At 33.2% G+C, this 26,970-nt stretch overlaps 2 protein-coding genes across 2 annotated transcripts; one reads left to right on the top strand and one right to left on the bottom strand.

Annotated features, from left to right (window-relative positions):
- Positions 1-8,028: 8,028 nt before the first annotated feature.
- On the top strand, positions 8,029-20,117 carry nme6 (NME/NM23 nucleoside diphosphate kinase 6). Its single transcript, XM_073816965.1, has 5 exons — positions 8,029-8,468; positions 13,387-13,486; positions 13,911-13,950; positions 17,395-17,555; positions 19,748-20,117. The coding sequence occupies exons 1-5, from the start codon at positions 8,391-8,393 to the stop codon at positions 19,894-19,896; spliced, it is 528 nt and encodes a 175-aa protein (XP_073673066.1). The 5' UTR covers positions 8,029-8,390; the 3' UTR covers positions 19,897-20,117.
- A 394-nt stretch (positions 20,118-20,511) lies between these two features.
- Positions 20,512-26,454, bottom strand: baalcb (BAALC binder of MAP3K1 and KLF4 b). Its single transcript, XM_073817148.1, has 4 exons — positions 26,289-26,454; positions 25,392-25,777; positions 24,527-24,717; positions 20,512-21,362 (listed from the first exon to the last, which is right to left on the bottom strand). Exons 2-4 carry the CDS (start codon positions 25,573-25,575, stop codon positions 21,189-21,191), a joined length of 549 nt encoding a protein of 182 aa, XP_073673249.1. The 5' UTR covers positions 25,576-25,777; positions 26,289-26,454; the 3' UTR covers positions 20,512-21,188.
- Positions 26,455-26,970: the final 516 nt, after the last annotated feature.

Here is a 26,970-nt window from a genome sequence, read left to right as displayed (position 1 = left end):
ATCGATAAATGTTTATTTATTGAACATATTCATAAATGTTAATGTCCAATCTATGTTGGGTTCATTTTAAGCTAGAAATATTTATATTATTTTTATAATATTTAAGCCATAGTTGAGTTAAATAAAACCCAGAAGGTTCAGTTGAACATTTAACCCAGTCACTGGGTCAAAACAACCCAGCCAACAACCCAATTTTGAGTGTAAATATAGGCTTTACAGTTGAGCCCAAAAGTCTAAGACACCTACTGAAAATGCTTATGATTTAAAAAAATAATTTGAATAATTTTGAATCTTTTTTTTTTTTTTTTTTACAACAAATTGGAAAACATGCATGGAAAACATGATTTACGTGTGTGGTTATGTTGATTTAAAAAGATGATTTAAATATAAATATAAATATTCATTATATATTAAAATAATTGATGAAAATAATAAAATTGAAATTTATTTAATTATTTTTTACTTATAAAATGTAAAAAGCATTTAATGAAATAAATTAATGTAATAAAAAATATATTACATACATAATATACATTGTAAATTCTTAGTTACTATATATATATATATATATATATATATATATATATATATATATATATATATGTATGTATGTATGTGTATAAACACACTGCCACTCAAAAGTTTGTAATCAGTAATCAAAATTTGTGGTGTTTAATGTAATCAAGTAGTAGTAATCAAAAATACAGAAAAAGTAAATGAAGTAAAAAGCATTTAATTAAATAAAATAATGTAATTAATAAATATTATTACATATATATATATATATATATATATATATATATATATATATATATATATATATATATATATACACTGCCACTCAAAAGTTTGGGATCAGTAAGATTTTTAATGTTTTTTTATTTTTATTTTTAAAAAGTCTCTTATGCAATAAGATTCAATAAATTCAATTTATTCAATCAAAAATACGGAAAATAGTAAATAAAAGTTTTTTATCTTAATATACTTCTTTGAGGCAAAGCTGAATTTTGTTTTTGTTTGTTTTTTAATGTTTTAGTTATCAAAGAATCCTGAAAAAAGTATCACAGGTTCCAAAAAAAAAAAAAATTAAACTGTTTCTGAAGGATCATGTGATACTGAATACAGGAGTAATGATGCTGAAAATTCAGCTTTGCATCACAGGAATAAATTAAATTTTAAAGTATATTCAAATAGAAAACCACTATTTTAAATTGCATTAACATTTCTGAATATTTTTGCTGTCTTTTATAATCAAATAAACACAGCCTTGATGAGCAGAAAAGTCTAATTTTAATGCTTTTAAAAGCATTAAAAATCTTACTGATCCCAAACTTTTGAGTGGCAGTGTATAATATAATTTGTTTTTCTATTTAAAATAGAAATGATATATTATATATAATTATAATATTTATGCTATGCTTAATATTTATTTATTTATTCAGAATATATATATATATACAAGTTTTTTTTTGTAGTTTTTAATGATTTTTGTTTGAAATAGAAATATATATTTTTTATTATATTTACACACACACACACACACACACACACACACACACACACACACACACACACACACACACACACACACACACACACACACACACACACACACAAAGTTTTCAGGATTTTTTATTTGAAATAGAAATGCTTTATTTAATCTAATATAACACACACAAACAAAATGAACACACATACAAATGCATCATAATGCATTTAAAAACATTATTATTATTACTATATATACAAAATTTGATGTCAAATACTTAATATATAATTTTAAATAAATTTAGCCTCACAACAGTTGTCACACACATGAAAATGCATTATAAAGCGTTAAAAAAATCTTTATTATACAAACTGTTCTTATGACATTTTTTATTCATGTGAATTGATGATACTTATTTACTGTCACACATCTCTTATTCGTTTGATGAACAGTCACGTTTTGCACTATGCTTGACTACCACATGATTTGAAGCCCGAGCCACCCACAGAATGAACCCGACCTAGTTCTATGGAGGAAATGGGAGAGGCCCTGGTAGATTTTCCCCTGCAACAAGCACGCCAGTACCCCTGAAGTCAGCACCTGTGTTCTAAAAGGAGCCCAGGCAACAGGAGACCCAGGGCCAGAGATGAGGCTTACTCTGAAACCCAACACTCTGCACCCTTTTAACAGTATTAAACACCACAAATAGCCAGCAGCACTGCTCTTCTCAGGAATAGTACCATGCATGCTCAACAATTACTGTTTCCTGTGGCTGCACATGACAGTAACAAATTAGACATTTCCATCCACATCATTACAGAGGATTACAACATATGCCATCAGTAATAGCCGCAGGTCATTATACACCTGTCAGAGAAGACATTCTTGCATCTAAAGCTAAGAATACACTCTAATTTCTCATAATTCTAAATTGTTTACTGTTTAAATGAACGCCGAATCCGTACGAGAAATACAAATACGTAAAAATAAAAAATCCACAACGATCGGTTGTCATTTTCAGTAGCTAATCCCATGGAGGCTGTGAAACAATTGTAAGGGTGTGTCTTTAATGCACTACGGAAACAATATGGAGCAAGTGTTCAATGGGGTCAATGGGAAAATAGAGAATGACAGAGAGAAAGAGAGAGAGAGAATGCTCAGTGTTCGAAGAGAACGTAAGCTCCAAATCTGACCGCTCAGTTTATTTTTAACACTGGCAGTCAAGCTGGGCCTCACGGTGCTAATAACTTTGTTCCTCTCTGTCACTAGCATTTGGCCAGCAGCATCCCAGTTTATTCTAAGAGGTCATATAGCTCTCTCTTTTTCCGGAGGCTGGCATATAATTTTTCAGGCAGTGCAATTTAAACAGCTGATTCCCAGGACACAGATGCACAGAACAGGACTTGAAGTAGCTAGACATGATCTTTTTTACATTTCTGCTACATAGCATAGACACGATGATATGTTGTTGTGTTGATTTAACCACAGTTATTACATATGAACATCCACGTTTTTACTCATAACTAATGCCTTAACTGATGTTGACTGCTGTTAATTCTTTTCTAATCTAGAAACCAATTATGACAGATCAAGTTGTGAATCATATTCAGTATACTCTTAAAAATAAGCGTGCTTCAAAAGGTTCTTTAAGCGATGCCATAGAAGAACCAGTTTTGGTTCCACAAAGAACCATTCAGTCAAAGGTTCTTTAAAGAATCATTTCTTGCTTAACTTTTTATAATCTGAACCTTATTTACCACAAATAACCTTTTGTGAAACAGATTAGGTGTTAAAGGTTCTTTATGGAACCATTTAGGCAAAATGGTTCTTCTATGGCATCGTGAAGCACCTTTATTTTTAATAGTGTAGGATAAAAACTTAAATGCAAAATATATTACCATTGTAGAGTAGAATGTCCATCTTGAAGTAATAATAACAATGGTAATAGAATTTATTAATATTAATTTAAGGATCATCAAATAATATCAATAATTTTTCATCTATGTTTAAATTTAAACGGTAAACCTCTGTTGTGCTGCACTTTGTTTGCCAAAAAAGAAAGAAAGAATTTGTTCTTTTTTTTTTTTTTTTTGAGTACACTAAGATTAGTTCACCTCCAGAATAAATAATTCCTAAAAAATGTACTCAGCTCTCTGCCATCCAAGATGTTCATGTGTTTCTTTCTTCATTTGAAAAGAATTAGTTTTTGAGGAAAACATTTCAGGATTTTTTTTTCATATAGTCATATAGCCAACAGGTTGAAGGTCCAAACTGTAATTTCAATGCAGCTCAAAGGGTTTTACACAATCCCAGTGGAGGAAAAAGGGTCTTTTGATCACCACTTTCTAAAAAAAGAACACAATTATATACCTTTTAACCACAAATGCTTGTCTCTACATCCACGACTTCATGCATTACATAATCATGTTGGAAAGGTCACACGCGATTACTTCTTTGTCTGTGTACTTCGGTTTAAAAGGGTAGTGCAGGACGAAATCTCCATCTCATTTGCTTCTCCAACTTCAAAATCGTCTGATATTGTCAACTTTTTTGTTTGACTTTCTTTGCACGTTCACTTTGTAAACACTGGGTTGGTAATGGGTAATGAGTGATGCTGTGCAAGACGAGCATTTGTGGTTAAAGGAAAAGTTACAGATAATTTACTCACCCCCTTGTCATCCAAGATGTTCATGTCTTTCTTTTTTCAGTTGTAAAGAAATAGTTTTTTTGAGGAAAACATTTCAGAATTTCTCTCCATATAGTGGACTTCTATGGTGCCCCCGAGTTTGAACTTCCAAAATGCAGTTTCAAAGGGCTTTAATCGATCCCAGCTGATTAAGGGTCTTTTCTAGCAAAACAATTGGGTTATTTCCTAAAAAAGTACAATTTATATACTTTTTAGCCTCAAATGATCACTAGATAAGACCCTTATTCCTTGGCTGGGATCATTTAAAGCCCTTTTAAACTGCATTTCGGAAGTTCAAACTCACGGACACCATAGATGTCCACTATATGGAGAGAAATCCTGAAATGTTTTCCTCAAAAAACATAATTTCTTTACGACTGAAGAAAGAAAGACATGAACATCTTGGATGACGAGGGGGTGAATAAATTATCTGTAAACTTTTGTTCTGGAAGTGAATTTCTCCTTTAAAAGTATATCAATTTTTGATTTTTTTTTTTTTTTTTTAGAAAATGACAACATTTTGCAAGACAAGATACTTATTCCTCGGCTGGGATCATGTTGAGCCCTTTGAAGCTGCATTGAAACTGCAATTTTGACCTTCAACCCGTTGGCTCTGATTGAAGTCCACTATATGGAGAAAAATACTGGAATGTTTTCCTCAAAAACCTTAATTTCTTTGCGACTGAGGAAAGAAAGACATTAACATCTTGGATGACAGGGGGGTAAGTAAATTATTAGGAATTTTTTATTCTGATAGAGAACTAATCCTTCAAAAAATTTATTAAATTGTTAAAGTTTTCTGCATTAATTTTATTACCACATTTTTTATAATAAATTTATATAATATTAGAATACATAAAAAATCTAAACAGACAGCACAGAATTTCAGAAAAAAATTAAACATTTTATAGAGCAATAATTGTAAAAGTTTTAATAAATCATTCAAATGTAACATTTTTATGAATTTAACTGATTAGAAATACTTTTTGATTGATAAACTTATTACAAATTTAAAAAACACTTAATATGCAAACAGAAGCAGAGGCGCTAGAAAAGCCAAGGTCAACACTCAGTAAAACATGGAGGTATCAGCCCCAAGGACACTGGTTCAAATTCTCAGTAAAAGCAAGAACTGATAAAAACTGTATACCTTGAATGCAAAAATGTCTGCCAAATGCATAAAGGTAAATGTAATGTGGGACTATGCTCTGTTTTGCAGATTGTCATAGATAATTGATTGATCTGGAAAGGTAAACTAATGTTTTAGATGAATGACAAATATGATGTTTAAAAGAGACAAAGGGATATTTTAGACCACCCAGGAAAATATAAATGCAGTTTTATTCAAAGAAGGAGGATAAAATTTGTGTACTTAAAATGATTCATCCAAAAATGAAAATTCTGTCAACATTTACTCACCCTCAGGTCCTCCCAAACCTGAATGACTTTCGTTCTTCTATGGAACATAAAACAAGACATTATGAAAATATCACAGTACGCACTGAAAGTCAATGGGGTCGCACTGACTTTCACTAAATGGACACTTTAAATATTCATCAAAATATCTTTTTTCACAGAATGCCTTGTTGTGAAGAAAAAAGCAAGTCATACATTTTTTAAATGATTAAATGATGACGTAAATGTAGTTTTGTGTCTATATGTGTGTGTTTGTGTATTCACTACAATATGGGAACCAAATGTCCCCATGAAGGATAGTAATACCAGTAAATTTTGACCTTGTGGAGACATTTTTAGGTCCCCATGAGAAAACAAGAATAAGGTGTTTTTTTAAATCTAAAAATGCAGAAAGTTTTAGGTTGGGGTATAAGGCGATAGAAAATACAATTTAAAAACCATTATGCCTATGGAACGTCACCACAATGATAGCAATACCTGTGTGTGTTTGATGCATGTGATTTCCTGTGTAATGTGAAAGTCATCAACATGCATTTAAAAGTGGAGCTGGTTAAGGCACACCATAATTCTTCAGCTTTAAAAGTGTTGTCCTTCCTTAGGTATGACAGTTGCTCCCGCTGAGGTTGACACAGCTGTCTGTGAGGGTCTGGTGCTGCTCTATGAAAGATGGGAATAGAAAAGGTCAAAGGACACTTGCATTTTAGTAGATGTCAAAACAGGTGCTAGCAATTGAGAGGTAAACAGCGTATTCTCTACTGCTATTCCCTAAAGATGTTCAAAATGACTCTTTGAAAGAAGATAAATAATTCTGTATGAACTGTTCCTATTGGTGATTTATTAGCAATTCACATTTCTAGCAGCTGCTAGCTGTTGAACACGTCCCCATGCATTCCCAGTCACAAGTAGGCTACAGTTTTAGTAAATGAAGGCTAGATATTATTAAACAGCAGACCAAATGGTCATATAGCAGGAAATGCACCTCTGACCCCTTCCTGTCACACCTTAAAAGACCCACATGAAACAGGCAGGGTGTCAAAATGGGATATGTGTTGGTTCAACTGGTGTCAGCAATCTCACTGAAAACCGGGGGTGCTCAATGAATGAACGTGTGAGCGCTGGTGGTCAGGGTAAAGTTGGGGTAACTAGGTCAAAACTGACATATTCACACCGACTGACAAATGAACAAAAGATAATAGGTGTGGATTCTACATTCAGAGACTATTTACTACAGCCTGAAGCTGTTACATGTCAATAAAAAGTAGGTAATATACTGTGATTGTAGTATAGTATATCAGTGTTTAGAAAATAAGTCATCAAATGGTCTGCATTTTTGTTAGTGCATCATTATTCAGGGTTTCAGGGCTGTCTAACACAACTATAATATGTGACCCTGGCCACAAAACCAGTCTTAAGTAGCATGGGTATATTTATTGATTTTACTTTTATGACAAAAATCATTAGGGTATTAAGTAAAGATCATGTTCCATGAAGATATTTTGTACATTTCCTACTCTAAATATAAAAAACTTAATTTTTGATTAGTAATATGCATTGCCAAGAACTTCATTTGGACAGCTTTAAAGACGATTTTCTCAATATTTAGATTTGTTTTGCACCCTCAGATTTCAGATTTTCAAATAGTTGTATCTTGGCCAAATATAGTCCTAACAAACCATACATCAATGAAAAGCTTATTTATTCATCCTTCAGAAAAAATGTATTTACCCTTATGACTGGTTTTGTCGTCCAGGGTCACACATGTTTGATGTCAGATCCTTCACATGCACATAAAGACAAACTCACTTAGAATAGTTATTTATATCTTTACTGAGCATCACCGACTTAAAATATTCTTTAAGATATCAACTACCTTTTAAACACTAGTTTTAAACACTACATTTTTGCTTTTACTGCAAATTACAAGGCTGCTCTGTTTAACAATTGTATTGTCACATGACTTTACCACAGATGTTGTGAGGTCACAGGTCACATCTGTTTCTGTGAATGTCATCTTAAGGTGGTAGAAACCTTATTAAATGTCTTTTTTATTCTTATAGGTTAATTCTTACTGCCTGCAATAGCCAAGCTGTCACACTGGGTAATAACTTTTACTTTTTCTGAAACCTTTCCAAAGTATTTTCATTCATTAAACATTTTTATATATTAAACATTATAGCCTATATTTTATATCACTAAAATGGGAGTGCACATTGATCCCCCTGTTAAAATGTCTTTAAACAAGCATAGATTATATAACATAGATTATACATTTTTTATTCGAGTTACAGTTTGTTTTGTTAAAAACGAATATCAGCTATTGTGTTGGCTATTCGTACATTTATTGACAACAAACCATGAATGTCAGCCAGGGTTGGTCGAAATAGGATTTCGATGTGAGTTGCGCCCTGTCCAACTTCCTTTGTTTACTACCGGGCAAGATGGCGGCGCCCACATAAACGACAGCACAGAGGACGCTCAGTTTGGAAATCAAGCTGTATTTTTCTTGAGAAATCAATTTGACAACAACTTTAAACACCCGCTGAATTGCCGCAAGTTTTTTTTTATTTAATCGACTACATTGTATAGATTAATGTATCTTGTTGCACCGCGCAATGATGATCTGAACTACAGCTGAGCTGTGAAATGTTCAGGAGCATGCATTCATGTCGGTCGGTTTGGATCCGCTGGTTAACGTGTAAATACCCATCAGATTGAGCCAGAGATAAATCACGGGAAAATATAAGACCATTGATGCTTTTAGTAGACGTATAAACAGTACAGTGAAGGCATCTCGCAGGCATGCGGTGTGTGAAGGCACTGCAGCTCACCCTTGCGGTCGTCAAACCAGATGCTGTGGCCCATCCACTCATTTTGGAGGTGAGATGACACTGCACTGCACCTGTCTGATTATATATAAATAATTAAAAGAAAATTCTGCAAACATTGCGGAGTCTACATCATGTGGATGTGCTATTGCTTGAAATTAGCAACTGAAATACAAGTAGGGGACTGATATGCTATATCTTCGGAACTGTAAGAATTGTAAGAATTATGAATTCAAATTACTACATAAATCTGTATTTTCTCTCTTTTGTATTTGCTATTTTGTAGCAGCTGTATGCTATTTGTTTATACATGGAATGCAGATTCTGAAAGGAATAGTTCACCCAAAACTAAAAATTCTGTCATTAATTACTCACCCACATGTCCTCCCAAACCTGTAAGATCTTTGTTCATCTTCAAAACACAAATTTATTTTTTTATATTTTTTTAAATTAAAAATCTGAAAGGCAGTGATGCAACTGACCCGTTCAAGGCCTAGAAATATAGTAATGACATTTTTAATGTAGTCCATGTGACATCAGGTTCCTTAAAGGAGAAGTCCGGTGTGATATTGACCTAAAGTGTATTGAATCATGATACCGAGTGTGAACGTACCTTGCATATCTCATCTTGGTTTGTGTCCCTCAGTCCGAAATCTGGGGTTAGTTAGCCGACGCTAACAACAGGTTGTCAATGAGGGTGAATAGGGCATCGGAGTAGCCATGTAAATAAATCACTGTTTTATGCCATTTACGAGGTACAAAGTAGCTCCACACTTCATTGGTAGACTTCCAAGGGCCCTGGCATTTAAAACAAGACATTGAGAACTTAGAAAAAGCACCGGTAGTTTATTTACAAGAAGATTTATACAGACAGTACCTGGAAGAAATTTAGCGGCCGCCGCCATCTTGAATTTAGTCACAATAAGTCGAGTGACTTATCGTGACTAAATTCAAGATGGCGGCGGGCGGTAATTTTACTAAGGGGAATGTCTGCCTTGGAAGTCTACCAATGAAGTGTGGAGCTACTTTGTGCCTCGTAAATGGTGTAAAACAGTGATTTATTTACATGGCTAGTCCAATGCCCTATTCACCCTCATTGACAACCTGTTGTTAGCATCGGCTAACTAACGCCAGATTTTGGACTGCAGTTGACAAGCCGAGATGAGCTATGAAGGGTAAGTTCACACTCGGTATCATGATTCAACACACTTTAGGTCAATATCACACCGGACTTCTCCTTTAACCTTATTGTTATGAAGCTATGAGAATACATTTTGTGCGCAAAGAGAACAAAACAACTTTATTTAGCAATTTCTTCTCTCCGGCTACAACATACTACCTTTCTGGCCCTTGAATGTGGTACACTCTTAAAATGCCACTTAAAATTTGGGTTATTTGGCAACCCAGCACTGGGTATAGGCTATATATATATATATATATATATATATATATATATATATATATATATAGGACAGAATGCATGCTGCTTGGTTATTTTGACCCAGTTGGTTTGGTTAAATGTTTTTACCCAACATCCTGGTTTGTTTTATTCAAGTCAACTATTTTTTTTTTTTTTTTTTTGTCAAATAAGCTTTATTGAAAAAACAAGGTTTTGAAGATGAATGCAGTCTCACATATTTTGTTTCTATTACTTGTACAAAGAATACAATCAAAGTAAAAAAAAAAAAACACATCACAAACGATCCCTTACACAACCTGTTTACATTAGTTTGTAAAGTACGATTAAAAAAAATATTAAAACATGAAATTAACAAATGATGCATTAATCCGTAGGGGTTCCATCAAGGTAACAGAGAAAAGGGTGCCAGATTTAGTCAAACTGCTCACATTTACCCTTCAAACTGTACCTAATTTGTTCAAAATTTAATCAATTGTTGTAATCATTGTTTAAAAATTACTACATTGCTAGTTTAAAATGGGCTGGGAATTTAAAATAACTCAGAGAATTATAGATGCAATAATCAAAAGATGAACATTTATTATGAGGCAAGAATGGACAAAAATGTATCTGTTTATTTATGTAGTAATTTTACTTCATAATCAAAATCTTAATAATGACATATTTTTTTTTTTTTTATAAAGGAGAACTATCCCTTTAAATACATTGACTAAATAATTTATGGTATGTTTCAAAATTGTATTGTTTGTTGAAAAGCCCATAATTTAGTTGCTTTGTGTTTCCTAAGATTGGGTTTGCAAGTTGGTGAAAAGATAATAATTAATTGAATAAATTAAAATAAGAGCAATAAAATTGATTTTTTTCCCATTATTTTAGTGCATCAAGTTAAACTAAATGGAAATGAGACTTGTTGTTTTGACAACTGAAACAACCTACAACTGAAATATGTTTAATATGTTTAATTCTTTAATATACACTACCAGTCAAAAGTATTGGAACAGTAAGATTTTTTATGTTTTTTAAAGAAGTCTCTTCTGCCTGCATTTCTTTGATCAAAAAAACCCCCAGCAAAAACAGTAACATTTAAAAACATTTTTACTATTTAATTCTTTTCTATTTCTATTTTGTTATCTTTTACGTTGTTTCAAAACTGTATTGTTTGTTGAAAAGCCCATAATTTAGCTGCTTTATGTTTCCTTAGCTGGGGTTTGCAAGGTGGTGAAAATTTAGTAAATTATTGAATAAATTAAAATTAGAGCAATAAAAATGTTTTTTTTATTATTATTATTTTAGTGCATCAAGTTAAACTAAATGGAAATGAGACGTGTTGTTTTGACAACTGAAACAACATGCATCTAAAATATGTTTAATATGTTTATTTTTTTATATACACTACCAGTCAAAAGTATTTGAACAGTAAGATTTTTAATACTTTTAAAGAAGTCTCTTCTGCTTGCATTTATTTGATCCAAAGAACAGCAAAAACAGTAACATTTTGAAATATTTTTACTATTTAAATGTTCTATTTCTACTCTATTATCTTTTACATTGTGTTTCAGAATTGTATTGTTTGTTGAAAAGCCTATAATTTAGCTGCTTCATGTTTCCTAAGCTGGGGTTTGCAAGTTGGTGAAAAGATAATAATTCATTGAATAAATTAAAATAAGAGCAATAAAAATGACATTTTCATTATTTTAGTGCATCAAGTTCAACTAAATGGAAATGAGACATGTTGTTTTGACAACTGAAACAACATACGACTGATATGTTTATTTTTTTTATATACACTACCAGTCAAAAGTATTGGAACAGTAAGATTTGTAATGTTTTTTAAAGAAGTCTCTTCTGCCTGCATTTCTTTGATCCAAAGAACAGCAAAAACAGTACAATTTTAAAATATTTGTACTATTTAAATTCTTTTCTATTTCCATTCTGTTATCTTTTACATTGTTTCAAAATTGTATTGTTTGTTGAAAAGCCTATAATTTAGCTGCTTCATGTTTCCTAAGATGGGGTTTGCAAGTTGGTGAAAATATAATAATTGACTGACTAAATTAAAATAAGAGCAATAAAAAAATTTTTTTTATATTATTTTAGTGCATGAAGTTAAACTAAATGGAAATGAGACATGTTGTTTTGACAACTGAAACAACATACATCTAAAATATGTTTATTATGTTTTTTTTTATATATACACTACCAGTCAAAAGTATTTGAACAGTAAGATTTTTAATGTTTTTAAATAAGTCTCTTCTGCTTGCATTTATTTGTTCCAAAGAACAGCAAAAACAGTAACATTTTGAAATATTTTTACTATTTAAATGTTCTATTTCTACTCTATCTTTTACATTGTGTTTCAGAATTGTATTGTTTGTTGAAAAGCCTATAATTTAGCTGCTTCATGTTTCCTAAGCTGGGGTTTGCAAGTTGGTGAAAATATAATAATTCACTGAATAAATTAAAATAAGAGCAATAAAATTATTATTTTTTATTATTATTTTAGTGCATGAAGTTAAACTAAATGGAAATGAGACATGTTGTTTTGACAACTGAAACAACATACATCTAAAATATGTTTAATATGTTTATTTTTTTATATACACTACCAGTCAAAAGTATTTGAACAGTAAGATTTTTAATGTTTTTATCAAGTTAAACTAAATGGAAATGAGACATGTTGTTTTGACAACTGAAACAACATACATCTAAAATATGTTTAATATGTTTCATTTTTTAAATATACACTACCAGTCAAAAGATTTTTAATGTTTTTTTAAAGAAGTCTCTTCTGCCAGCATTTATTTGATTAAATTTTGAAATATTTTTACTATTTAAATGAACTGTTTTCTATTTCTATTCTATTATCTTTTGCATTGTGTGTCAAAATTGTATTGTTTGTTGAAAAGCCTATAATTTAGCTGCTTAATGGGGTTTGCAAGTTGGTGAAAATATAATAATTCACTGAATAAATTAAAATAAGAGCAGTAAAAATGAAATACTTAATAAACTAGCCTCAATCTCTATCCATCCTGCTGAATGTTACTTTTTAAATAAAGAGAAAAATTAGTGTCTTGTACCTCGAAATATGTGGAGGCTCAAGGCTACATAACAATTTGTCTTTACTATTAAAACCAACCAACGTCTCGCCTGATTTAATTTCCGCTGTTTGTCGCTTCAAAGAGATAAAGGTGCGTTTAATTAGCAACAATTTCCTCATGCAACGTGTTTTAAAACCTGAAGCCCTGACTGCTTTCATTTACACCGGTGGATTTTAAATGTGATGTTTGTGTTTTCATTAGAGGGAGATGTACTTTCATCACTCAATCTGTAATCTTGTTCTTTTTGGACTCTTAATTAACCCTATTAATTAGCTTCATATTTATGCTGAGATTTTTTTGTCATCTTGTTATGGGCGAAGATGAAATGAAAAGACCTACAGCAAAATTGCAACAGACTAGCATAGCAACGCATTTTCACTGAAAATGAGTGATAGATTTAAGAGACAGATGGGCACAGAAGCACTTGAATATAATATTTCTTTTCATTTCAGGCTCTTCATCAGAAGATTCTCGAAAACTTCATCATAGTCAGAAAGAAGGATCTGATGTGGAAAACACAAGATTCAGAAAAGTTTTATGCTGAACATGCAGGTAGAAATGCATCTTTTTTCCTTTAATATCTAGTGCATGAATGAAAAAGGTCTGTGTTTGTAACAGATTGAATGGTTAAGTACATGTGTGGGTGGTTGTCCGTGTGATGTGTGATTTTAAACAGGGTGAGTCACAGTAAAGGCTTCGCACAACCTGGAGTTATAATGTTGACACAGCATGTGGAGAGAGAACATGTTCCTCAGTCTCAGTTTATCATATCCTGCATCCAAAGAAAAGCAGCTGCCTCGCATTCATATGGCTGTATTGTGTATTGCAAAAGCCTTTTCAGACCATATTAACAGATTGCAACAGAAATCTGCTGCATAAATCACATCACCCTTGTTGGCTTATTACTAGTGCGAAAATTGATCATAAGATAAAAGATAAGCAGCAGTTTTGGTTATCATATGTTTTTATTTTGCAGGACGTTTTTTCTATCAAAGACTGGTTGAATTCATGTCAAGGTAATGTTATTTTCATGTTCCTTTTTCAGTAATCAGAAAAGAAATCTAACTATCTATCTATCTATATAAATATATATAAATATACATGTATGTATGTATGTATGTATATGTATTTAGTTTCATTTTAATTTAAATTTTAGTTAGTTTTAGTTTTTTTAATGTCTATATATTTTATTAATTTTATTTCAGATTTATTTTTCATTATGTTAGTGCAGTTAAATTCAATGAAAATGAGACCATAAGAAAATGATAAAATGAAATCAGATGATGCTTTGACAATTGAAACAACATACAACTGAAATATGTTTAATTTTTTAATATACACTACCAGTCAAAAGTTTTTGAACAGTAAGATTTTTAATGTTTTTTTAAAGAAGTCTCTTCTGCCTGCATTTATTTGATCCAAAGCAAAAACAGTTAAATTTAGAAATATTTTTACTATTTAAAATATCTGCTTTCTTTCTGAATATATTGTAAAATTTAATTTGTTCCTGTGATCAGAGCTAAATTTTCAGCATCATTATTCCAGTCTTCAGTGTCACATGATCCTTCAGAAATTGTTCTAATATGCCGATTTGCTGTTCAAGAAACATTTATTATTATTATTATTATCAATACTGAAACAGTTGAGTAAATTTTTTTATTCTTTGACGAGTAGAAAGATCCAAAGTTTATCATTTATCTGAAATATGCTTTTGTAACATTATATTCTATACCATTCAAAAGCTTGGAGTCATTATATATATATATATATATATTTTTTTTTTTTTTTAAAGAAATGATAGAAATTAATACTTTTATTTAGCAAGGATGCTTTAAATTGATCAAAAATGATGATAAAGACATTAATAATGTTACAAAAGATTTAGTTTTCAGATAAATGCTGTTCCTCTGAGCTTTCTATTCATTAAAGAAACCTAAAAAAATCTACTCAGCTGTTTTCAACATAATAAGAAATGTTTTTTGAGCAGCAAATGAGAATGATTTCTGAAGGATCATGTGACTGGAGTAATGATGCTAAAAATTAAACTTTGAAATCACAGGAATGAATTACATTTTAAAATATTTAAATAGAAAGCAGTTATTTTTACCTCTAAACTTGACTGTTTCTGCTGTACTTTGGAACAAATGAATGCAGGCTTGGTGAGCAGAAGAGACTTTAAAAACCATTACAAATCTTACTGCTTAAAAACTTTTGACTGATAGTGTATTTTATTTCATTTCTGATGCATATTTGATTTCAAGCAACATTTTTAATGCTTTTAGGTTTGGTCAACTGTAATAACCCTGCTACATTCTTGCATGATTTGGTTATTTCAGGTCAGCCAGACATTGGTTGTTTTAGGTCAGTGTTTTGTGCAAAAAGCGAACGTGTTTCTGTTCTTTTCTGTTTCATCCATTCAGCTGCACATGGCTTCAGACGTTGAGAATTCATTATGTGTATACATTATGTTAGCCTTTCAGCTATTACCTGATAAAATTCCTGGTAAAACCTGTTCATACTACCAGGAAGAGAAACAACTGCTGTAGAAATTCTTGAAACTGTGTTATTTGACTGAACATGCATTTATGAAAGTCAAAGGTTAACCGTGTAACCTCTTGTAATTGCACGAGTCTTAACAACTTTTCCTCAAATTACCCTCTGAGCTGATTATACAGCTTCACAGACATTATTCATCAAAGGCCGTGACATTTAAATCACTGCATTCAGAAAGAATGGAAAAGAATGGATGTACTTTATTTAGCTTTTTGTTCTTGAATATTAACACATACTCTGCCATTCAAAAGTTTGGGGTCAGTAAGAAAAAGTTAAAACTTTCAATCAGTGAGGATGCATTAATGTTAATGTTTTATAAAAAAAAAAGTATTTTTATTTATTACAAATGTTATGCTTTAGAACTTTAGAACAGCAACTGCTTTTAATATTGATAATAGTAAGAAAAATGTTTCTTGAGTAGCAAATCAGCATATTAGAATGATTTCTGAAAGATCATGTGACACTTAAAGGAACACTCCACTTTTTTTGGAAATGGGCTCATTCTCCAACTCCCCCCCGAGTTAATAAGTTGATTTTTACCGTTTTGAAATCCATTCAGATGTTCTCCTGTTCTGGCGATATCACTTTTAGCATAGCTTAGCATAGATCATTGAATCCTATTAGACCAATAGCATCGCGTTCAAAAATGACCAACGAGTTTCCATATTTGTTGTATTTAAAACTTGACTCTTCTGTAGTTCTATCGTGTACTAAGACCGGTGGAAATGCAAAGCTGCGAGTTTCTAGGCTGATAAAATTAGGAACTACACTTCCATTCCAGCGTAATAGTCAAGGAAGTTTGCGTAATATGGCCGAAGCAGGCGGAGTATTATCAGAAATGAGTTCCCAGCTAGTTTAGCATTTGCACATGTGCTGCGCGGTATTACTGCTCCTGCTTCAGCCTTATTACGGCAGCAAACTTCCTTGACTATTACGCCGGAATGGGAGTGTAGTTCCTAATCTTATCAGCCTAGAAAATTGAAGCTTTGCATTTCCACCGGTCTTAGTACACAAGATAACTACAGAAGAGTCAAGTTTTAAATAGGACAAATATCGAAATTCGTTGGTCATTTTTGAACGTGATGCTAGTGGTCTAATAGGATTCAATGATCTATGCCAAGCTATGCTAAAAGTGATATCGCCAGAACAGGAGAACGGCTGAATGGATTTCAAAACGGTAAAACTCAACTTATTAACTCTTGGGGAGTTGGAGAATGAGCCTATTTCCAAAAAAAGTGGAGTGTTCCTTTAAGACTAGAGTAATGATGCTGAAAATGCATTACATTTTAAAATTATAAAAACAGAAAACAGTTGTTTGAAATTATAATATTTTAAAATATTACTGTATTTTTTATTATATAAATGCTGCAAGATGTCTTTCAAAAACGTTCAAAAAATATTACAGAGCCCAAACTTTAGAACACTATTTTGAATTAATGTGAAACTACAGATGCTGTATGTACCGCTGCTCATCCTCTCGAATGGAATAATTAATGCAGATATATGATCTCTCATCTGGAGAGGAACATCAGTGCTCGTTGTTAATGTAGCGGCTGATCCAGTTTAGACAGTGAGGCCGATGTTACCATGGCACCCTGTCCTCAGAACATGTCTTTGTCTGTGAAAGATAAAACATTAGCGCAGCTCTCGAACTGACCTGTGTCTTTTAGTCTACGTCAGAGTCATATAAAAATAAGCAGCTGATTATTCCTAAGCTTTTAGTTCCATTTGTGTGTCCCCTAAGGCAGCACTGCTCATCTTTTGTGACTAGGCCTATATATTAACGTCATAAAAGAAAAAAAAAATTGTTTTTCTTTTGGATTCAATTCTGTTTATCCATCTATACGAACACAAGGTTTTCACAGCTTCCTGTGTAATCCTGCTGTTTACTTATATTCCCACAATAGCGGCCCAATGAGAGCCTACATCCTAGCCAGGGAAGACGCTGTCACTCACTGGAGGGGGATGATGGGTCCAACAAAAGTGTTTAGAGCTCGCTTCACTTCACCAGACACCCTGCGTGGCCAATATGGGCTGACTGACACCAGAAACACTACTCATGGTTCAGGTAGAGTAACACTGATTTTGTATGTTTGCCCACTGAATTATCAGTCTATAATTTTAATGGTAGGTTTATTTTAACAGTGAGAGACAGAATAACAACAAAAATATCCAGAAAAACGCATTTATAAATTGCATTTTAATGAGTGAAACAAATATTTGATCCCTTATCAATCAGCAAGATTTCTGGCTCCCAGGTGTCTTTTATACAGGTAACAAGCTGAGATTAGGAGCACTCTCTTAAAGGCAGTGCTCCTAATCTCAGTTTGTTACCTGTATAAAAGACTCCTGTCCACAGAAGCAATCAATCAATCAAATTCCAAACTCTCCACCATGGCCAAGACCAAAGAGCTGTCCAAGGATGTCAGGGACAAGATTGTAGACCTACACAAGGCTGGAATGGGCTACAAGACCAACACCAAGCAGCTTGGTGAGAAGGTGACAACGGTTGGTGCGATTATTCGCAAATGGACGAAAAACAAAATAACTGTCAATCTTCCTCGGTCTGGGGCTCCACGCAAGATCTCACCTCGTGGAGTTTCAATGATCATGAGAACGGTGAGGAATCAGCCCAGAACTACACGGGAGGATCTTGTCAATGATCTCAAGGCAGCTGGGACCATAGTCACCAAGAAAACAATTGGTAACATACTACGCCATTAAGGACTGAAATCCTCCAGCACTTACAAGGTCCTCCTGCTCAAGAAAGCACATGTACAGGCCTGTCTGAAGTTTGCCAATGAACATCTGAATGATTCAGAGGAGAACTGGGTGAAAGTGTTGTGGTCAGATGAGACCAAAATCGAGATCTTCGGGATTAACTCAACTCGCTGTGTTTACAGGAGGAGGAATGCTGCCTATGACCCCAAGAACACCACCCCTACCATCAAATATGGAGATGGAAACATGCTTTGGGAGTGTTTTTCTGCTAAGGGGACAGGACAACTGCACCGCATCAAAGGGATGATGGATGGGGCGTGTACCGTCAAATCTTGGGTGAGAACCTCAGCCAGGGCATGGGATGGGTATTCCAGCATGACAATGACTTAAAACACAGCCAAGGCAACAAAGGAGTGGCGCAAGAAGAAGCACATTAAGTCCTGGTGGCCTAGCCAGTCTCCAGACCTTAATCCCATAGAAAATCTCTGGAGGGAGTTGAAGGTTCGAGTTGCCATACATCAGCCTCGAAACCTTATTGACTTGGAGAGGATCTACAAAGAGGGGTGGGACAAAATCCATCCTGAGATGTGTGCAAACCTGGTGGCCATCTACAAAAAACGTCTGACCTCTGTGATTGCCAACAAGGGTTTTGCCACCAAGTACTAAGTCATGTTTTGCAAAGGGGTCAAATATATGTTTCACTCATTAAAATGCAAATCAATTAATAACTTTTTTGAAATGCGTTTTTCTGGATTTTTTGTTGTTATTCTATCTCTCACTGTTCATATGAACCTACCATTAAAATTATAGACTGATCGTTTCTTTGTCAGTGTGCAAACGTACAGATAATTTATTCCCTCACTGTAAAGGAATAGTTCACCCAAAGATGAGTTTTCCTTTAAATGTACTCATCCTCAGGACATCCACGATGTAGATGAGTTTGTTTCTACATCCAAACAGATTTGGAGTTAAGCATGACATAAGCATTATTAAATTAAGCATTACATAATTTGCTCACCAATGGATCCTCTGCTGTGAATGGGTGCCATCAGAATGAGAGTCCAAACAGCTGATAAAAACATCTTTTGAAGTAAAACAAATCCATTATTAAGGTTTTTTTAATGACAAACTGTTGCTTCTGGACAAAATGCAAAAAGTTCTCTATCTATAATTCCTCCAGAAACAGAAACAATGGTTTAAAGTTAAAAACATCTTAAAGGTGGGTTGATTAATGACAGAAATGCAGCTTTTCTCTTCATAAGATTTTATGAGTCATGTGGATTACTTGTGATGTTTTTATCAGCTGTTTGAACTCTCATCCTGATGGCACCCATTCACTGCAGACGATTCATTGGTGAGCAATGCAAAAGTGATGTAATGCAAAATTTCTCCAAATCTGTTTAGATTTAATAACCTCTCTAGAAAAGGCATATTGGGGTTTTAAGACTCTAAATATATACTAAACCATAGTACTGATTTTATAAAATAAAGGCTAATAACTTAAAATGGTGATGCATTTTCTTATTTTCTTTCTTTCAGATTCAGCTGAATCTGCCAAGAGAGAGATTTCATTTTTCTTTCCAGATTTCAATGCAGGTGAGTGGATGTTGAGGGAAGAGCCACGTTTTAGGTTGGGACTTACTGAATACAATGAGGAGAGACAAATTCATACTCTCCAGGACACATGATGATCACTGATGCTTTTACAGTGCTGCATGAATGTGACTTTCACCAGATGTTTCCCCTTCTGCAACATTTGATGTTTTCTCTGCATTGCCATGTTACTCTTTTGTGAGCACTAAATGCCTCTACCGCAGCCCTGCCAACACGAATATATACATTTGTGTTTATGTAAAAATTAATATATGTATTAGCTTTGTAATAGAGGTTAATAAATGTTTACCTCAACAACATGGCAAACTCTAAATATAGTTCTTCTTAATATTAACACAGTATCTCTGTTATAATATATTAACAGAATATAGCTTGGACTTGGAGATACAACTATTTGAAAATCTGGAATCTGAGGGTTCAAAAAATTGCCTTTAAATTTGTTCTTAGCAATGCATATTACTAATCAGAAATTAAGTTTTGATATATTTATAGTAGGAACTTAACAAAATATGTTCATGTAACATGATCTTTACTTAATATCCTAATGATTTTTGGCATAAAGGAAAAATCTATAATTTTGACCTGCAATGTATTTTTGGCTATTGCTACAAATATACCCATGCTACTTAAGACTGCCTTATTGTAAAAGTTAATTCTGAAGCAAGAGAAAAATTGGGATACAGTAAGAGTTATGCTCTTCCAAGTTACCACAATAAATATTTAATAACTCAACAATAAATATAATCTTCCAGTCAGTAAAGCAGTGATTTCAAACAATACTGGAATAACAAAACAGAGCTGCTTTATATTCTTGCGCACTACCATTTACAGCAGTGCCATCTTGCTACAGAAGCTGTAATTAGGCTTTGAACAAATGTTTGCACTTTTACCCCAAAAAGCTGAAGGCAACAATAGGCAATAGTTTTTCAAATCCAAAATCAAAATTAAAGCAGTACATCAATTTCAAGCCATCTTTCTGTTCTGGGAAAAGCGTGTGTTGTTGGTATGTTTTTAAACAATTGAAACATGATTGTTACACTTTTCACAAAATCAATGTTCACCTTGTCGATTGCCCTTCCTGATGTATCCTGTGGCTCACTGTAAGAACAGTAGATGCTTTTACTAAGATTCTTTTTTGTTAGCATCAGGAAAACAAACATCTTGACAAAGACATTACAGAGAAAAGATGTACATAAAAATAGACATCAGTCAAGTGTAACTGAATAATGAAACTAACAATTAACTGACCCTTGAAACCCGTAATTCAACTTCTTCATTTAGGCCATCCCTGCATTTTGTTTCTTTGGTCCATGACATCTTCACCAAAGCTTTCAAGAAATCCAAAATAGAGTCTTGGGGAAACACTTCATTGAGGCACTGAGTCAATTGCTGCGTCCATCAGACCGTCCACCGGTTTCATGACCTCGTAGGTGGTTTGTGATGTTTCCTTGATCTTCCCGCTCTTGTCCACTTGCCGGATACTTTGAGTCACAGTGATAGTCACTTGCTTGGTAGACATGCGGTTGTCCTGCCATTTGGTCTAATGCAGATGACATTGAGAGATTATGAGACATGATTGTTACCAAATGTTTTCAACATTTTATGACAGTTTTCTCTCAATTAATTAGTACATTTCTGGAAATCTAGCAAATTTCATGGATGAATAAACATGTTTTAGACGTTCTCCGACGAGGCAAGAGGGCCTTAGGTATTTGAAGAGCAAAAAAAAAAAATTAGTACAAAAGAACGCCAATACTACAAAATATAACATTAAAAAGTTTATAAACCATTCTTTTTCTAAAGAAACATTGTTATAGCAAGAGTCTGCGTCTCTCTTGCCTCCCCTGAGCCCATTGAGTTTTAACAGACACCCTAAAGCATGCAGTGAGTTTGGTGGGGGGTAATTGAGAATGAAAGGGGGAAAGTCATGTGAGAGGAGGCAGTGCCTGCATCGTGAAATGATTGGATATAACTGGCACTTTTAAAGGGATAGTTCACCCAAAAATGAAAATTGTGCCTTTTTACTCTTGTGAATGGCGGCAGGGAATGATATAAAAGGGAAGAATTGTTAAATAAAGTTATTTTAGTTTTCTTTGCACACAAAAAGTATTCTCATAGATTCATAACATTATGGTTGAACCACTGATGTCACATGGACTATTTTAATGGAGTTCTTACTACCTTTCTGGGCCTTGAATGTAGGGCTGTGCAATTAATCGCAATCGCGAAAAAATCGCGACTTAAGCACATGCAATTTCTAAACCGCATAAGGCTGCGATTTTTTTTATCTCTTTTTATCTTTTATAAACTCAATCTCCAAAGCTGCTGTGAGTGTCACTTTTGCCGTTTCATTTGAGAAAACTAGCATCATCATATACTGTACACACAGAAACTTCACGGCAACCTGTCAAAATAAAAGTACGGTTTAACATGAAACAGATCAATATTAGTCTTGTATTACTTTTGTACAGTATAATGTAGGTGTTTATGTATTCCTATTTAAATAATTGACATAAAACAATATATATGATAAAAAATATTACAAGATTAACCACTTAATTGTAGAAAGAAATACTACAATTATTATTTAAACGTTTTAAACTGAATATAATTTTTCTTCCCATGTATTGATTTTAACAGTAAACCTCTGTTTGTTTGCCAAAAATTAAAAGGGTTTATTTTCCATTTGATTAAAAATAAATAAATGTTTTTGCTTTTTGATTATCGGGATTTTGATTATAAAGATTGTAGAGCCCTCAAAATGTTAAAATAGAGAGTTTTGGACTTATTTTTCCACTGAAATGAATGTTTTCGTTATTACACAAAGTAGGCTAAAGTACTGGGAAAAAAGTAACATGGCTAATTTATTTTATGTTGTCTGTTTTAAAGACAATTTTACTACATACTATGTTATTTCATTGTGAAATGTTTTGAATACACTTAGAATGTATGTATGTAGCTTGTTTGAAAAAGCAAAAACAGTTGCCAAAATCGCAATATGATTATTTTGTCCATATTGCACAGCCCTACTTGAATGTGTCAGTTGTGTTGCTTTCTATGCAGGGTCAGAAAGCTCTTGGATTTTATCAAAAATATCTTAATTAGTGTTCCAAAGATAAACGAAAGTCTTACTGGCTTGGAACAACAGAATTTTCATTTTTGGGTGAACTATCCCTTTTAGACTCTCTTGAGAAACCCCCAAAAATTAATTTTTAAAACATACGGAAAACCACATTATTCTTTAGATTAACTAAAAAATTAACCATAAGCTTTCCATTGATGTATGGTTTGTTAGGATAGGACAATATTTGGCCGAGATACAACTATTTGAAAATCTGGAATCTGAGGGTGCAAAAAAAAATCAAAACACTGAGAAAATCGTCTTTAAAGTTGTTCAAATGAAGTTCTTAGCAATGCATATTACTAATCAAAAAGTACGTTTTGATATATTTATGGTAGGAAATATCTTCATGGAACATGATCTTAATATCCTAATGATTTTTGGCATAAAAGTAAAATCAATAGTAATAATTTTGACCCATGCAATGTGTTTTTGGCTATTGCTACAAACATACCCATGCTATTTAAGACTGGCTTCGTGGTTCAGGGTCACATATGTAGAACCTTATTGTAAAATGTTAATTCTGAAGCAAGAGAATAATTGGGATACAGTAACAGTTATTATGCTCTTCCAATTTATGTTCGGTTATGGTTGATTCATGCGATAAATCCCACCTCTTGTGCGCGTTCTGCGTTCGCAAATCTGTCTGACTGAACAATATAATGGCGTAATACCATTAATAGGAAGTCTAATTTTAAAAAAAATTAAGTAAACAACTCACACATTTAGATATAACCACATAGTTACATCAAAACAAGACTTGTGAACGCAAAGCAGACCAGGACCAAATGTATAATTTTCCTTTTTAGTCCAGACCAGATGAACCAATCAAACTGAACTACAAGTGTGAACATGCATAAAAACATGATTTGTGGGAGTTTTTAGCAAATAATCAGCTTGGTGAAATTTAAAGAATCTCTGTGTCTGTGACCAATTTAATGAGCTTTGATGACTGATGATCTGAAAAATTAATAAATAGTTAAAAGTTAACTATTAAAAAGAATAGCTAAACATAGGTTCGCAAAAAAACACATTGTTTAAATTGTTACTGCTTTGAGTTATTATTTTGGGGTAGATGTAAAATGCTTAAAAACAGTAACTTGTTAGTGTAATACTTGTACTGATAGTGTAAGTAACATCTATTTAATCAGTAAAATGTGACTGGAACATGAATTTACATTTAATAATAATAAAAAAAACTTTGCCTTCTCATTTCAAAACACCACAGCATACCACTTTTTGCTATTATTATTTACAAAACCTTAAACCTTAGAAAAAACACTTTTTTTGTAAAGAAATACAAAAAAAGACAAAACAGACAACAAAACTAAAACTTTAACTGACATTAAAATTAAAACAAAAAATTTAATTAAAAATATGAATAAAAACGACAATAGTCTCTCAATAAAGCACACTTTAATAAAATGAACATTAGTGCTAAATGATATTCAGTATAAGTCAAAAGAAACACATTTATGGTGTGGTGTAGATGAAACACTAATTTAGATTAATGTCTTGTTCACATGTGCAACATGCAGAAGACTAAGCCAAATACAACCATTGCTTTCTGTTAAAGTACTTACTATTTCCTCAGTTCGTAACACGCTTCTCCTCTGCACTGTGGTACCAGAAGACGACAGCACTTCCTGCTCTTGAGAAGAGAGGATTGCCGGGGTGCTGTTAGTTTTCATGTCATTCAGACCCACCTCAGACATGGCAGAACACACTTTCAGATATGCCTGAGCTGGAGTAGGCAGACCATCATCAAAGAGATCTGTGACCAGAAAGAAATATGGAAGTTATTAATTCTCTTTAATAAAATCACAGCTTTGGTGAAATCTTTCACATATGGAGGTACAAAATATATGTAAATGAATAAACAAATATGTGATCCTGGACCACAAAACAATAAAGGGTCAGTTTTTTGAAACTGAGATTTATACTCGGTTTATTTATATTATCTGAAAGCTGAATAAATAAGCAATATTTGGCCTAGATACAATTATTTGGGGGTGCAATCTTGACATCTTTCTTAAGAATTCCTGAAACACAACATAGTCAAGACCACCTTGTCTATCTGTTTTCATAACGCGCTATCAGTTTATTTTCAAATGATAGTTTACTCACTGTAGGTGCCCTAATTGTAACAATTCAGCACAAAGCGGTAAGGAGAGCTTATTGTGTTCATCCTTGCTCATATTGTTGTACTAAAATACTAAAGGGATTTAACTGTCACCATGGCAACAAGAGGCCTACTTGAATGAATTGCTCACCAACAGCAGACTCGCAACACTTTCCCTGTCCTTCTGGGAAGGAAATATCACTTGAAGAGTTTGACAGGTTAAAGGAGTGACTAAGGTGAAATAATACGTTCGGCTAATTAAATATGATTACACTAATTTCAAAAGCTTGCAGAAATGGGAATAAAGCCTTGAAATACGATCTCACCGAGGTTGCCGGTTTTCTCTGATGGGAAGCCCACCTCTGAAGAGTTTTCTGAGGGGATGCTCTGGATGGAGGACAGGGGTATGTCTGTGTCCGTGCTGGTCAGCCAAGTGGACTCGGTCTCTTTGGTCCAGCTCTCCATATATCTAGGCTCCAACACATCTGTCCTGGAGCCTCCACAACCCATGATATCACAAACAAATCCACACCTACACAGCGTTGAATTGTAGGTCCATCACTATACCTCCCGAATACCAAATGAAAGGTAAGTGTTTGTTACTAAGCAATGTCATTTATTATTTATGGTATGTCATTTAGTATCATCATTTTGATGTAAAATCAGTCTTCCGCTGTGTCAGTCAGTCAAACAGAAAGATCTGGAACTGATTCTGTGGAAGTAAAATAACAATATGATGTAAGTATTGGAAGCAATACTATTTGCTTAGGTATAAGCTTTTAAAATTACACATTACAAGTCATACAAACTTAATAAGTGATATCTGATTGAAAAATAAGATGGAGTGACCCGTTTCCAATTTCTCTTGAGTAGTTCGACACTCGTAATAGGCACATGATGTAAACAGAGACGAGTTTGGCATTTCCTCAGGTTTGAATAACAAAGAAAGCAGTAATTATATTCAAAATAGATTTCTAATTTAAATCCAGCGATGTGAGTTTAACAATTTTTGTCATGCAATCATTAAGCGATTTATAATTCAGTCTATGAGGGCATCATTGTGTATATTTACTGGGGTGAAGCGGTGCTCTCATATACACATATATACAGAATATAGGCTAATAATGTCTACAAACATGCATTACGCTGGTATGCAGTATGCAAAAACGTATTCAGCCTAAACGCACTGGGTCTTTCGAGCGAACGCAGATTTCTGACATTACCTTAAATCGACAGAGGAATCAGTGTCAGGACAGTTTTCTTCGGTGTACGTTCACTGTATTTATAACTCATTTTAAAACATAATTTCCATGATTCGTAGAGGAGCTCTACCTCGACGAATAAACCAAACACTGAGTAATGACACTCCCCCATCTCTCTCTCTCTTTCTCTCTCTCGATGTGAATGATGCTGACCCTCCCATCTCTTTCCCCAAGAGGTACAGCATACCAAGATTACAATGTGGTATGTTATGGCAAGCCGTTTTAGCCTAAAATATGCGTTACTCGTCCTAATTGCTAGCTATTTTTGCTAGTAACAATTCAATTATAGAACTCTATAATTCAATTTTTACTAGTAACAATGGCAATCAGAGAGCTCTCTAATTAAATTCTTACTAGTAACAATTCCAATTACAGAGCTCTCTAATTCAATTATTACTAGTAACAATTCCAATTACAGAGCTCTCTAATTCAATTATTACTAGTAACAATTCCAATTACAGAGCTCTCTAATTCAATTATTACTAGTAACAATTCCAATTACAGAGCTCTCTAATTCAATACGTACTAGTAACAATTCCAATTTCAGAGCTCTCTAATTCAATTATTACTAGTAACAATTCCAATTACAGAGCTCTCTAATTCAATTATTACTAGTAACAATTCCAATTTCAGAGCTCTCTAA

The sequence above is a fragment of the Garra rufa genome, chromosome 13, assembly GCF_049309525.1.
Source record: "Garra rufa chromosome 13, GarRuf1.0, whole genome shotgun sequence".
Taxonomy (NCBI): domain Eukaryota; kingdom Metazoa; phylum Chordata; class Actinopteri; order Cypriniformes; family Cyprinidae; genus Garra; species Garra rufa.
The sequence above is the reverse complement of the archived record's forward strand: the minus strand, read 5'-3'. Positions and strand labels throughout refer to the sequence as shown.

Bases quoted from the DNA above. Each gene is read 5' to 3' on its own strand.
- nme6 (XM_073816965.1), top strand. From the start codon at position 8,391: ATGCGGTGTGTGAAGGCACTGCAGCTCACCCTTGCGGTCGTCAAACCA. The intron at 8,469-13,386 runs GTGAGATGACAC...TTTTCATTTCAG, and splicing joins CCCATCCACTCATTTTGGAG to GCTCTTCATCAGAAGATTCT. The intron at 13,951-17,394 runs GTAATGTTATTT...TTCCCACAATAG, and splicing joins CTGGTTGAATTCATGTCAAG to CGGCCCAATGAGAGCCTACA.
- baalcb (XM_073817148.1), bottom strand. From the start codon at position 25,575: ATGGGTTGTGGAGGCTCCAGGACAGATGTGTTGGAGCCTAGATATATG. The intron at 24,718-25,391 runs GTGAGATCGTAT...TTCTGGTCACAG, and splicing joins AGAGAAAACCGGCAACCTCG to ATCTCTTTGATGATGGTCTG. The intron at 21,363-24,526 runs GTAAGTACTTTA...CATCTGCATTAG, and splicing joins TGTTACGAACTGAGGAAATA to ACCAAATGGCAGGACAACCG.